At 38.8% G+C, this 12887-nt stretch overlaps 1 protein-coding gene across 7 annotated transcripts in view; it reads right to left on the bottom strand.

The window, feature by feature from the left end:
* The window catches only part of LOC109914581 (transcription factor 4-like), a 40413-nt gene that overhangs the window by 15891 nt on the left and 11635 nt on the right, over positions 1-12887 (bottom strand). For 2 of the 7 annotated variants that reach the window (XM_020514183.2, XM_048613863.1), the window contains exons 7-10: positions 10306-10512; positions 8301-8421; positions 6046-6208; positions 691-923 (exon numbers count right to left, since the gene is read on the bottom strand). In XM_020514183.2, coding sequence (XP_020369772.2) covers positions 691-923; positions 6046-6208; positions 8301-8421; positions 10306-10512 — 724 coding nt within the window. The remainder of the gene's footprint in view (positions 1-690; positions 924-6045; positions 6209-8300; positions 8422-10305; positions 10513-12887) is intronic. The other 5 variants (XM_020514178.2, XM_048613864.1, XM_020514179.2 and 2 more) reach the window with 4 other exon arrangements.

Here is a 12887-nt window from a genome sequence, read left to right as displayed (position 1 = left end):
AATGTCCAATATATGACCATGGACTCAGCAAACGCATGAAGGACAACACAGAGCGTCTTCCATTAATGCTCTATTTTTTTCCCCTTCTTGTTTGAAATTACTCTTAATAGTGTCATCACGTCTCTAGTAGCTTGCTCAAACACCTATTTTATTGAGCAAGGCTGTTGAGCATGTTGCACCACACACAAGCCCAATTCTGTCCTTGCAAAATTTCCAGATACATGCACATGTCGATCAACATTCATAAACGCGCAGCCTTCTGTCGGTACATGACACAGAGATGAGTTTATCAGGCATGACTCTTAAAAAATGAGCTTTGAGTTCAATCAATCAGTCTGGAACAAATTTTTCTGTAGTCATAGCTTTTCAAATTGTTTGGAATGTTTGGAACAGACATGCCTGCACATACAGTTTCGTTAACTGTATTTAAAAAGGAGGCCTCTAGTTCATGCCATCTTTACCACTTCAATGGGCAAGAGAACAAGTGCAAAATTGAATCATAATTTTGTACTGCATTTAAATTTGTTGTGGAATAAACTGCTAGGATAAATGATATGCATTGCATGCAAGTGAAAGTTGTGTAAAACAGGATCAGGATCTTCAGGACAAATGGGGAAAATAAGCCTTTGGCATGTTGTATTTCAAGTAGAGATAGCTCCATGCCAGTTGACATCACTATGACCAACTGACCTCTGACTTGTTGTTCCAAGTTGAGAATGACTGATACAGCCTGGTGGAGAATAAGCAGTTTTGTCTGTGGCTTGTCACTGTTAAGGTGGAGTTGACACATGCGTCCAAGTTCCTTGAAGGCCTCATTGATGTCACGCACACGAAGGCGTTCACGAGCATTATTAGCTACTCTCCTTTCCCGCTCTCTCTCTGCCTTTTGCTCTGGGGCAAGGTGTTCATCATCATCTTGACTACTGACCAAAATATAATAAAAACATCCCTCAAGTACAAGATATCAAGTGCAAATCGTAGCGGCAATCATATGCTGAATTCAAATATTTGAACTGAATAATACCTTCAACTAATAATCACTTTAACATACCAAGATATTAGGAGGATACAATGTTCATACATTATTTTGACGGCTGCAACTCGATCAGCAATAGTTCACAATGTATAGCCCAATTTATCACGCAAGTATGTAAAATAAAAGCAAGTTACTTTTTGAACAAAAAATATTACAACTCCATGCATTATATAGTTTGTGGATTTGAATCTTAAATTATTATTATTTGTGCACAAGCCTGTATTTCACTTGCAAATAATAGGCAAAATTGTGGAATATTTGATACATCTGCAAGACATCTCACCTTAACTTAATGCCTGTTCATCACATGATTGGGTTTAGAACTCTAGTTAAGAAATAGTACACTTAAAATGGAACTTCAAGAACATACAAGTAATTTTATTTAAAAAAAGGTTTTTGTTAAAAAGCCAAGTATTACATTCTACTTTTTGGCGATTGAGAATATGATTTCTAACTGTTCTTATTTCAATTTCAACTCTAATGATAGAAGAATTTGTAACTCCAAATACCTACATCCTAAAGATTTCTAAATGTTATCAAACTATAACTTAAAAAGGGCAACTCTTCGGAAGAGTCAACAAGGCGCTAGGAACTGAACAATCTTATTCTGTGCTGTACTGTTCAATGATTGCTCAGGGAGATCAAACGTACAGGGTACTATCTGCCATCCCAAATAAAGCAGACAAACCTGGAAGATTGAAAAGCAGCAGACCATATACGATATTAATCATCCTGTCCATGTCAAAATGGGACTGAAGCAATACAGTGCAAGATTGAGCTCACAAACCCAAACTACAGGACAGAAAAATTATGTTGATTTTACCAAGCTGGGATCAGACTTGAAGGTCACATCTCACACACTTCAACAGGAAGCATTCCTGTGTTGTGTCTCGATAATTTGCTATGTTCCTTTAAGAGCAGGCTTCAAATTGAAGACTGGAAAAGCATGATGGTTGATTGGCCCTATAACTGAGTAAACTGCTGGCACTCTTGCAAAAAGCCAGTTCGACTACCAGATTTGTTTTTTGTTTAATTCACTTGTTCAATGTGGACTTCGCTGGCTGGGCCAGCATTTATTGTCCATCACTAGTTGCCCTTAAAATGATGGAGATCTACCTATTTGAATTTCTGCAGGTAAATCCACAATGCTATTAAAAGCAGGGAATTCCAGGATTCTATCCTAACAAAACTGAAAGAATGGTAATAAATTTTCAAGTCAGTATGACGAGTGGCTTGTAGGGGAACCTGCAGGTGGTGGTGTTCCCATGCATCTGCTGCCCCTGTCCTTCTAGATGGCTGTAGATTTGGAAGGTGCTGTCCAAGGATCTTTGGAAAATTGCTGAGGTTTCTGATTAGTGGTGATGATCTCCACATATTGATAGTGGGGGATCCAGTAATGATAATGCCATCAACAGTCATGGGGTGATGATTAGACTCTTGCTGGATAAGGTGCAGCATGAATATTACTTGCCACTTTTCAGCCCAAGTCTGGATATTGTCCAGGTTTTGCTGCATTTGGGCACAGATTGCTTCAGCATCTGAGTTGTCGTGAATGGTGTGGAACATTCTACAATCATCAGTAAACGTCCCTGATTCTGACTTTGCCTCTGCTAAAGTATGGGTGGCGATATAAGGTTAAAAATGATGAAATTCTAATGAAACCAATGTAATATCGGCACTTTGTTGAGATCTCAATGGCAGGAGGGTGATTTGTCCAAATCCCAATGGCTTTAAATTTGTACTTGAAATACCAAGGTTAGCCAGGTGTTTGAAGTTTAAGATAGTAATTGTGGCACAATAGGACTGACTCGCTTCCCATTGGAGTCATGTCTGCAATGGCTTTCACATTCTGGTGTTAGTTCTTTATATTCTCCAGCATCAAATGCACCTACACCTGCTCCTTCCTTAAAAAAGGATGCATGATTGACAGCTTTGCTTTCAGTTCGAAAACAATTCATTAAACTATAATCATAAATCAATCATGCCTCTTGATTAAGACACCCCGATAGGCTGTAAGGTGACCATTCATGTGGAAGACAACAAGTGTTGTAGCACCGCGAAGTGTACCTCTGTCCATACTGATAATACATGATAGATAAAGTTATCACAGCACTAATGTGCACTTATGCTCCGAGCTCAAATCTTCCTTGAAATGAGATCTTGCTGGAATAAAACATTAAGCAAAATTATTGCACTATTTTTTGGAAGCCCATGAATCAATATTCTGTCATTTATCAAAGAACTCAATCAGCAGTGAAAAATTTTTGGATGGAGGAGAGAGCGAAGGTTTTGGAGGGAAGAGAAACAAACACATTAAAATAGCTTCAAAGCAATCAAAGTCTTAAGGACAAAGTTGCAATGCTATAGATGGTCATGTAAATTTTTCCCCAATTTTTCATTTAATGTTGAAAAGCAATACGTTCCATTTCAAATAAGTAGTTGGGAAAATTATGATCTCCCCTACGTGCATTACTGCACTCCTACATTTAAGATTATAGGTGCGGTGGAGGAAAGTGGGTAGTATAATTTATTAATAAATAACTGGTTCAAATTAGCAGGACAGATGAGGTGTCTAGACTGCAGTACATGAAAACTCCGTAGACACTATTGTGATCCAAGGCAAACATGCTAAGTGTTCGAAGTTTCAGTAGTTTCAGCTAAAAAGTTTGAAAGCTGGGGGCTGTACTACAGACACTGATGCATCACAGAGGGCAGATTTTGTTGGATTCTTAAAAATGAGGAGGCAGCCACTTTACTGTAAGATACAGTATTCTAATTTGGTTATTGGTCATAGTCAGGAAGAAGTGACTGCAAGTGAAGCAGAGGGCAGGAGGAGTGTCAGCTTAAGACCAATGTCCTTGCAAATTGCTCAACCAGGGCAGTAAACTAGGCTGTAATCTAAATGGTGGGGCCAGAGATCTAATGTGGAAAGATGTGGCACGTCATAGTGACAAGGCAAGAGATGAAAACAGCAACATGGATCAGAGAATGGCAAGAGGATATAGAAAGAAAGAAACCTAGAGACAAAACCGATGGATTTGTATGGGAATACATGGGCGGCACGGTGGCACAGTGGTTAGCACTGCTGCCTCACAGCACCAGGGACCCGGGTTCAATTCCATCCTCGGGCGACTGTCTGTGTGGAGTTTGCACGTTCTCCCAGTGTCTGCGTTTCCTGTGGGTGCTCAGGTTTCCTCCCACAGTCACAAAGATGTGCAGGCTAGGTGGATTGGCCATGCTAAATTGCCTGTAGTGTTCAGGGATTTGACACTTAGCGGGGTAGGTTTGGGTGGGTGCTGAGGGTCGGTGCGGGCTTGTTGGGCTGAAGGGCCTGTTTCCTCACTGTAGGGATTCTTCGATTCAGAACAAAGTAAACAAACTACCAGTACACACTGAATTAAATAAATACAATCCAATAGCCATTTAAGAGACATCGCCACAGTATAAGGACTGTCCTGATTATAGAAGAAAATATGACTTTGAAGAAAAATTGGAAGCTAGGTAAAAGGTTAAGGGCTAACATTGTTAATAAAAGATGGCATTTATATAATGTTTAGACAGGAATTCAAAAGTTCAGAATGTAGAATCAATTTGGATGGAAATGATAAATACTAGGAGAAAAGTCAGTATTGACTGTGGTCTGCAGGCCCTTTAACAGTAACCACACTGCAAGACAAAGTACACAGGTTGACCTTAATGTCTATACAAGCAGAGAAAATCAAACTGGCAGCGATCTGGATAAGGAATTCATAGTTTTTTTTTAAAAAAGAGGAGCACATTTTAGAATTGACCAGAGAGGTTATATTCGACTTGGCAGTGTGTAATTTGATAGGCTTAATTAATAACCTAAAAGTAAAAGGGAGCAGTAACCAATATTATTTCACATTCACCTTAAAAGAGAGAGAAATGTGTCTAAGACTAACATTTTAAACATAACATTTAGCTTCAGCCTTTTACAATCACAATGTTCCAAAACATTTTACAGTTAAAACTCCTTTCTGTTGGGCATTGTCAGATATGCGAGGTGGAAATAGGCATTTGTGAAGAGAAAAGTGATTTGGATCCAGACAATACTTTAACATGTAACCCATACCCTCAAATTACGAAGCTCCAGCTACGTGCTAAAAAGGAGAGTGCCAAGTCCTTGTTTGAACTTCACCTAACTGTAGTGTTCAAACTGGTTGCAAGTTGAGCTCTTTCCATTTTGCCATACTCAACTGGGGTTCTATAATAATTTCATATAAGTGCAGCATTGTGCACTTAACTGAATTGAGAGTTTCAAAATTAAACAGGTTTATAAATATCACAAGCAAAATACTACATTTACAAATCCACCTACAAGTTACCAGACCCCATATATGCAAAAGGAACCTAACTCCAGAAATAAAGACACAACAAAGAAAGTGAAATATCATAGGATTGCAGGCTCTATCAGCTAGGATGTAAAATTCAAGTTTCAAGACAAGAAGTACTGAACAGATAATCTGCCAAGTGAACACTAACTAGTAACCAAACTGGAAATCTGATCCATATATCTTTACACAACATACTTCCAACTATTCACCCACTGAGTCATTGGGGAATAGAGACATGCAGTGAAAAAGGACTTTTGTTTCATTGATAAGAATGCAAATTCACAAAAGGTGTTCAATGTACGTACTTCTGCAAGTGTTATTTTCAGTAACAGCTTCCCCAAACTCTGCTGACAACATCCCAATTGTTACCAAACAATGCAATTGTCAAATTTACCTGTCATACTGGCCAAATATACATGGTCAAAATAGATATTGATGAAAGTATCACTACAGATGTCTTGCCAACATATTCAAAATTTCCACAATTTTTCATTAAACACTATATTACATATTCAATATTTTCAAGCAGTACTGCTTAACTGAATTAATCATAAAAGTTAAAAAAAATGTGCATACATGATTGCACAGCTTTTACTGAGAATTACCCCAGACCAGGCAATTGGAAAAAATATTCTAGAACAATAAAAAAAGTACCTTGTTCTTGATGCCCTTGATGACATTTTGGAATCTTTCCTCTCATCTTCTGATTTGTCTTCAGAACCTGAGGAATTGTGATTTTCATCATCCTCCTTTTCTTCTCGTTTAATGTCAGCGTTAGATTGACTAACACTTGATCTCTGCAGACCACTGGACATTCCTAAAACAGAATGCAAAACAAGAAAGTTACATTTTTGATTTAGCTACTAGTTGATCAAGAGGAAATAAAAGAGATAACACCATGTGGGAGCTGGAGGAACAAAGCAGGCCAGGCAGCATCAGAGAAGCAGGAAAGTTGACATTCAAGTCGGGACCCTTCTTCAGAAATGGGGAGGGGGAAGGGAGCTCAGAAATAAATAGACAGAGGACGGATGGGGCTGGGGAATGTAGGTGGGACGGCGATAGGTTAGTGCAGGTAGGGAGTGGTGGGGATTGGTCAGTGAAGTGGAAGGGGCGAATAGGTAGGAAAGAAGATGGACAGGTTGTGTCGGGTCAAGGAGGCGGGGATGAGAGGGAGGGTCGGACATGGGAGGAGGCCGGGGTGGGTGGCGGGGACAGATTTTAAAACTGGTGAAACCCATGTTTAGGCCATCAGGCAGTAGGCTCCCGAGGCAGAATGAGGTGCTGCTCCTCCAGTTTGCGGGTAGCATCATTGTGACACTGGAGGCGGCCCAGGATCAACATGTCACCCAGGGAGTGGGAGGGGGGAGTTAAAATGGTTTGCGACTGGAAGGTGTCGTTTGTCGCGTAGAGCGCAGGTGCTCTACAAAATGGTCTCCGAATCTCCGCTGGGTCTCACGTGGCCTGCTGTGTTCCTCCAGCTCCACACTGTTATTTCTGACTCCAGCATCTGCAGTTCTTGCTATCTCTGAGGAAATAAAAGGGGTTTGTTCACAGATGAATTTTCAAAGTCATCCAGTAATGGTTCAGGCATAGACAAACTTTACAGCTATGATCTTTTAGTAATTTCAAAACAAAGATGCTTACACCCTATACTTTAAATTGTACTGTAACCCTGACAGGAATTTTATAAGCTTCAGTGCAGAAGCAGCAGTACAATCAGGAGGCCTTCAGTGGAGGCCACGGAAACTACAGCATTATAATCAGTGTCCAAATGAAAGCACTGCAGTTGCACAGATACAGGACGTATCATTTCTGATGTGTAAAGCAGAAATTATTTCTTCAAAGAATTAATGTAAAATAAAAGCAGGTTTATCAATTTAAAAAGGGAATTACTTTAGAATCCTCAGTGAGGCACATATACAGCCAGGTGCTACTTGAGTGTAGCTAGTTGAGAAGTGGCTAATGACTATGGTGACCAAGAGCTGGTAGAATAACAGATTTTGCTTTGTTAATCAGGATTATGTAAAAGGGAAAGAACCTAACTCGAGCAAAGCAAGACTTCGGAGAAGCAGATAGTTGGAAGGCCAGGTAAGATTTTTTTAACAATAATATTGCTGTTGCTTTTCATATTGTTCATATTATTCACTTTGTTTCTACAGGAAAACACTGAACATTAAATACTCTGGCTACCCTCATCCAAAAAGAATGAGAATGCTTTCAATGTGAGGAAGGAGTCTTGAACTCCTTCAAAGTAAGGTTAGGGAGGGAAGAGGTCAACAGTAAACATTAGTGTTTTTATTTGTATTAAATGCCTCAATCAGGAAATAAATTGCCTAAATCTAGTCAAAAGCATACCCGTCTACTTATTGAACAAACTACAGGTAAGCCATTATTCCCTACTGAAGTACCCAAATATTGATTGAGAGGATCTCATATCTCAGTATCTTTTGCAAACAATCTTTATTCCTCTATCCTTTAACTGTATTTACCTGACTTTTCATACACTAATTTTTCATTCATGAACAGTACAGAAGGTGATGCTTAAACATGAAAATTCTCCTCGTCAGATTATATCTTAAATCAAAAGACTAGAGACAATTTGTTCTCAAATGTTTGCATTTTTGCTAACCTATAACTAGCCTATTATTAGCTAAGGGCTGCCCACAGTAATTAAGTTTTCTCAGCCTTCATGCAGTAAATCAATTTATCTCTAGTACTCTCAAACTGCACAGCTTGGATGAGTAACACCAGGTGATAAGGCATTAACTGAATCCTTACATTTGCAATAATACATCACTGTGAAGTTTCAAAAGATCTCTGCCGGTTTACAGTTTGTTTGATATTTACATCTATCTTGAAAGAAATAAGTGCAAAATACAATTCAAATATATTGATACACCAATACTAACCACTGTAGGTTTCTTGTGGTCGGTTAAGGTCTGACAATGCAGTAGTTTGTGATGGGAGTGCACGACTAGGCAGAACACTAGCATTACTAGATATTCCTGTACCTTCTTCATGAGCTGCAACCTGAAAAATAAATTTATTTTAGGAATAACGTTTTGCACAATCTGAAAGCTAAGCAAAATAAATGATAAAGGGGCATTAAGATGAATACCCCAAAACCTCAAATAAACAGAGCAGGTTTGTGGAACCTAAGAGAATTAAAAGCTGCGGGACAACTGTGCAATGCTCAAAAGGTCTACACTGATACAGGAGCTGTAATTTGGGTGAAATGGTAAACTAAAGGTCCATCTGCCATTTCTGGTGGATGTTTAAAAGGAGGTTGGACATATCTAAAAACACCAAGCGAGTTCTCTGGGTTACTTGAACAATACTCTCTCGCAATCAATGCCAGTTAAAAACAATGAGAATTATGATCATTGCTGCTTACAGGTTCTTCCTGTGACCGACTTAGCTGCTGTTTTGTCCACAACAGTGTCTTAACTTAGAAGTAAATCTTACTGGCTAGGATATACTGAGACCATGAAAGACTAAATAAATAAAGTTTCTTTACCCAGGAGTGGTGGATGCACGGAATGCACTGCCAGTGGTGGTGGTAGAGTCTGATACATTAGGGACATGAATGATAGTAAAATGAAGTGTTTGCAGGTTAGTTTGGTCTTAGAGTAGGACATTAGGTCGGCACAACATCATGGGCTGAAGGGCCTGTACTGTGCTGTATTGTTCCATGTTCTTCTGGCTCTCTAATTTCAGTACTTCATTTACGTTGTGCAACCCAAAATTCACCACAGTGCTAAGTAAACCCTACACTGAAATGCAACATTTGTATCAAGAGAAACCACATGTGTATTGAGTTTGTGCTCCCATTTCCAAATCAGCTAAGATTGGATGTGTAGTGTTTGTACTAAATCTGTGTTATTAAAATATGTCTATACTTGTTGTTCAATTTGAATGCCAGGAAATTGAGCCAGTTTCCAAATTGGATAGACACATATTTGGCCTCACTCAACTCTCAAAGAGTTTTGACATAGGACTCATTCTGAAAACAAATAAAAGACACGATAAAATGAAATAAATACTTTAGAATTGCAACTGTGATTCTATATTTAGACAGATACTCAGCTAGCCACCTCACAAAGATACAGGATGTCTTCCTTGAAAATCTCGAACAGTATCAGCATTGCAGGAAGTTACATTATGTTCTTTGATTATCTTTGGCTGTAGATTTGAGTGAGTTCTGGCTGAGGCTGAGATGTGCAATGACTTATTATGCTGGCACTAGAGTCTAACAGTTGTTGTAAATACTCTCTCTCAAACAACTGACAAGTCAAAAAAGAACTCAGGCAGTTTTCAAAAACAAAGATACTTCACAATTTGTCTAAACTGCTAACTTTAGAGAAAACCATGCAAGAACCAAGGAACATTTTCCCCTGCACATTGCTGCAGACAAAAATAGAAGCTAGAATCCCAAAACAACTGCACTGCAACATAGGCCAGCCAAGTAGATGAAGGAGGTTTCAAGGGGGAAAAAAAAGCATCATGCCTGGTTCAACTGTTTGGAAGGAGATCATATTTACATTTGCAAAGGATCAAAAATACAAGAGAAATTTTGCTAAAAATATGATCAGTTCTACATAATAGAACTTTAAATATAAAAACTCGTGTTCAGACAAATACTGTCAACTTTTGTTTATTAAGTAGCATGAATGAAGCTTTAACCCTTGGAATCCTGATGGTTACAAAGAGTTTTGATAAGATGACACCTTGTAAATAATGTTAGATACATTCAGACAGCAACAACAAAAAAAGGACCTAAAACAAAGTTCACCTTGAAACTCTGCCATGAGGAAAAAAACCTTGTGACTTATCAGTTTCTGCACAGAAATTCATTGTTGTTCACTAGAACATAATAATACTTGTATATATAAATTATGAAGGAATAACTCTCACCATTGAATGCCTATTGGCTGACATCAGTCCTGGGGGTGTAAATCCTGGACCTATACCTCCAACTGGGCCATTGTGTGATGGTCCTATTAACACATGCAAGTCACCATGGCTACCAGGCATGGCAGTTGCAGATCCAACAGCATGACTACGCAGAACATGAATGGCATCATCCAGTCGGTCTAGTCGATCCTCCATTTTATTCTGCTGCTTAGAAAGAAATGAACGGTTCAAAGTTTTTTTTTTAAATTGTTAATTACAGAGCATACCTTTAACTTGTTTTGACAACAGCAGCAAATTTAGTACAGTTAAGATCAAATATTGTACTTATGTGAAATGTATAAATTAAGGAATTTGCAATTATATTATGCTTACTGATCTACAAGGTTATATCCTATATACAGGTCGGAAAAGACAAATATATACCTCACAGGTTTGTCAAGAACTTAAGAGTTTCAGTTCATGAAAAGCACTACATCAATACAATATTGCTCTAATAATTGTATTAGAACAATAAAAGCAAAAGAAGTTGTTTGGGAGCATCACCAGATGTCCATCTTGAAATGGTGCCAACAAGGAAAAAGACTCCTAAGGTCTAAATTCTATCCACTTTCTTGGTTGGACAATAAAGATCGATCTACAGAAAAGAAAGAGAAGCCTTTGAACTGTGGATGCCAAGACATATGCCAAAAAGCCATAAACATGAAGAGGTGTTTGAAACTTCAGGAGCAAGAAGAACTGAAAAAAAAGGCATCCAGAAAGGAAGACATTTTGGCCACTTGATCACAGCTGAAAAGCTACAGAGATCTGTCCTTGAGGGTAAAGTGGAGGGCTGCACAAAGATGGGTTAACCTGTACATCCTTGGATGAAGGATGTCAGAGTTGTTGTAGATGAGGTGGAATCACCCCTCCCATCGACCAACCAGTCGCACCAACTATCCCAGTCCCTCTATCACCACCATTCCGCTACCACCCCTCTGTCCTCTCTTTATCTGCAGCAGCCCCCACCCCACATCCAGTCCTGAAGGGGAATACCCAGAACGTTGACTTCTCCTTTCCTCCAAAATGCTGCCTGGCTTGCTGTCTTCTTCCAGCCTCCTGTCTGTCTACCTGCTGTTCAAAGTTCAATTCTCAACTTCAACTCTCAGCTCCAAACCAAAAATGAGAATAGCAAAACAAACAGTAATGGTTTCAACATAGGAAACTTGCTTCTAGCACAGTAACACAGGAGCAAGTGTCTAAGCCTGTAACATTAATGCAGCATAATTACTGGTGAGTTGCTCACAATTAGCAACTCAAAGAGAGAACTTCGACTCCTTTCTAGTAAAACCACGAGTGTTGTGGTACAAAACTAAACAGATGAGGTGCCCAGTTCAATTCCTGCCAAGTTATCCAGACTCAGATGGAGCATCAAAGCCTCTCTGCGAAGGCAAGAATGCAGACCTGAAGCATTGAACAAATATGGGCAGATATCAAAGGGTTGTTGGCATTTGATCTCCATTCCAGCAAAAAAAAAAGAAGTGTTGTCAGATGCAAAGAAAATAGGTCTACATAGTGTTTTTCATCACCTGATTACAAAAAGTAGGTTCACAGATAGGGCTGATCGAATTTGGCTTGATGACAACTTTTCAGTTTAGATTGCTTAAAAGAGGAACTTGCTTTTCAATCAATCACTCCAAAGCAGATACAAAGTATTAAGAAACTCCAAGTACCTGCTTGGTTTTATGTTATTGGGTAGACATCTTTCACCATTGCGTTATGCTTATTAATGTGAATTGCTCTTGCAAGATTGAAATTCCGAACAGTGTAGAAGCAAAACGTCAAGATATTGAAGATTTAAAGATGGGACACAAATAAAACAGGCATTAAATCTTTAGCTATTCTAAGTAGTGTTTTGTAGAAAAGACAAAGTTTGCTACTGCACACAGTTGTACCACTTGATAGACAGAACAAAATTCAATGGCAATATTTCCAGTTTGATAACAACATAACATTTGCCAAGGAAGGATTAACATTTTGAGCCACCAGATCACATCACACTTAATACAGATATTTCTGCTATATTGCGTGTTTTGTTAACACGAATTGGTGAATAATGAGACGCTGTTTGGATAACGCGAACTCTGTGGTACAGGTACAGCGATTTTCCTATAACATTTTCTCCAGTGATTTTCTATAGCGCGAGGTCACACAAGAACGCAACTATTCAGTTATTGGAGAACTACCTGTACTTTGATGGGACACAGTTTAAATCCAGAAACTATGCATTCTTTTTACTTTATAAGACGGACTAAAGCCACCAACCTTTTCACCAGTTTAAAAAAAAAAGGGCTTTAAAGAAACAGAGCTTCTCTTACTAGTCACATTTCCTCCAATCCATTGGATCAACATTTCCAAGCAGCAGATTCTCTAAAGACAAGTGTAACATAACTTGTCTTACAATGCATTAAAGAGTATTTAATAAAATGGTGGCATGAGGTTGAATTTAAAAAGTCAGAAAAGGAGCAGGGGCTGTGGTGAAAAAGCACACAAACACAAAAGACTTTAAGAACGTGAAAACCTGGGAGGGGCTGTAAATCATAAGT

Source organism: Rhincodon typus, chromosome 29, assembly GCF_021869965.1.
Source record: "Rhincodon typus isolate 14 chromosome 29, sRhiTyp1.1, whole genome shotgun sequence".
NCBI lineage: Eukaryota > Metazoa > Chordata > Chondrichthyes > Orectolobiformes > Rhincodontidae > Rhincodon > Rhincodon typus.
This window is presented reverse-complemented; position numbering and strand designations above follow the sequence as displayed.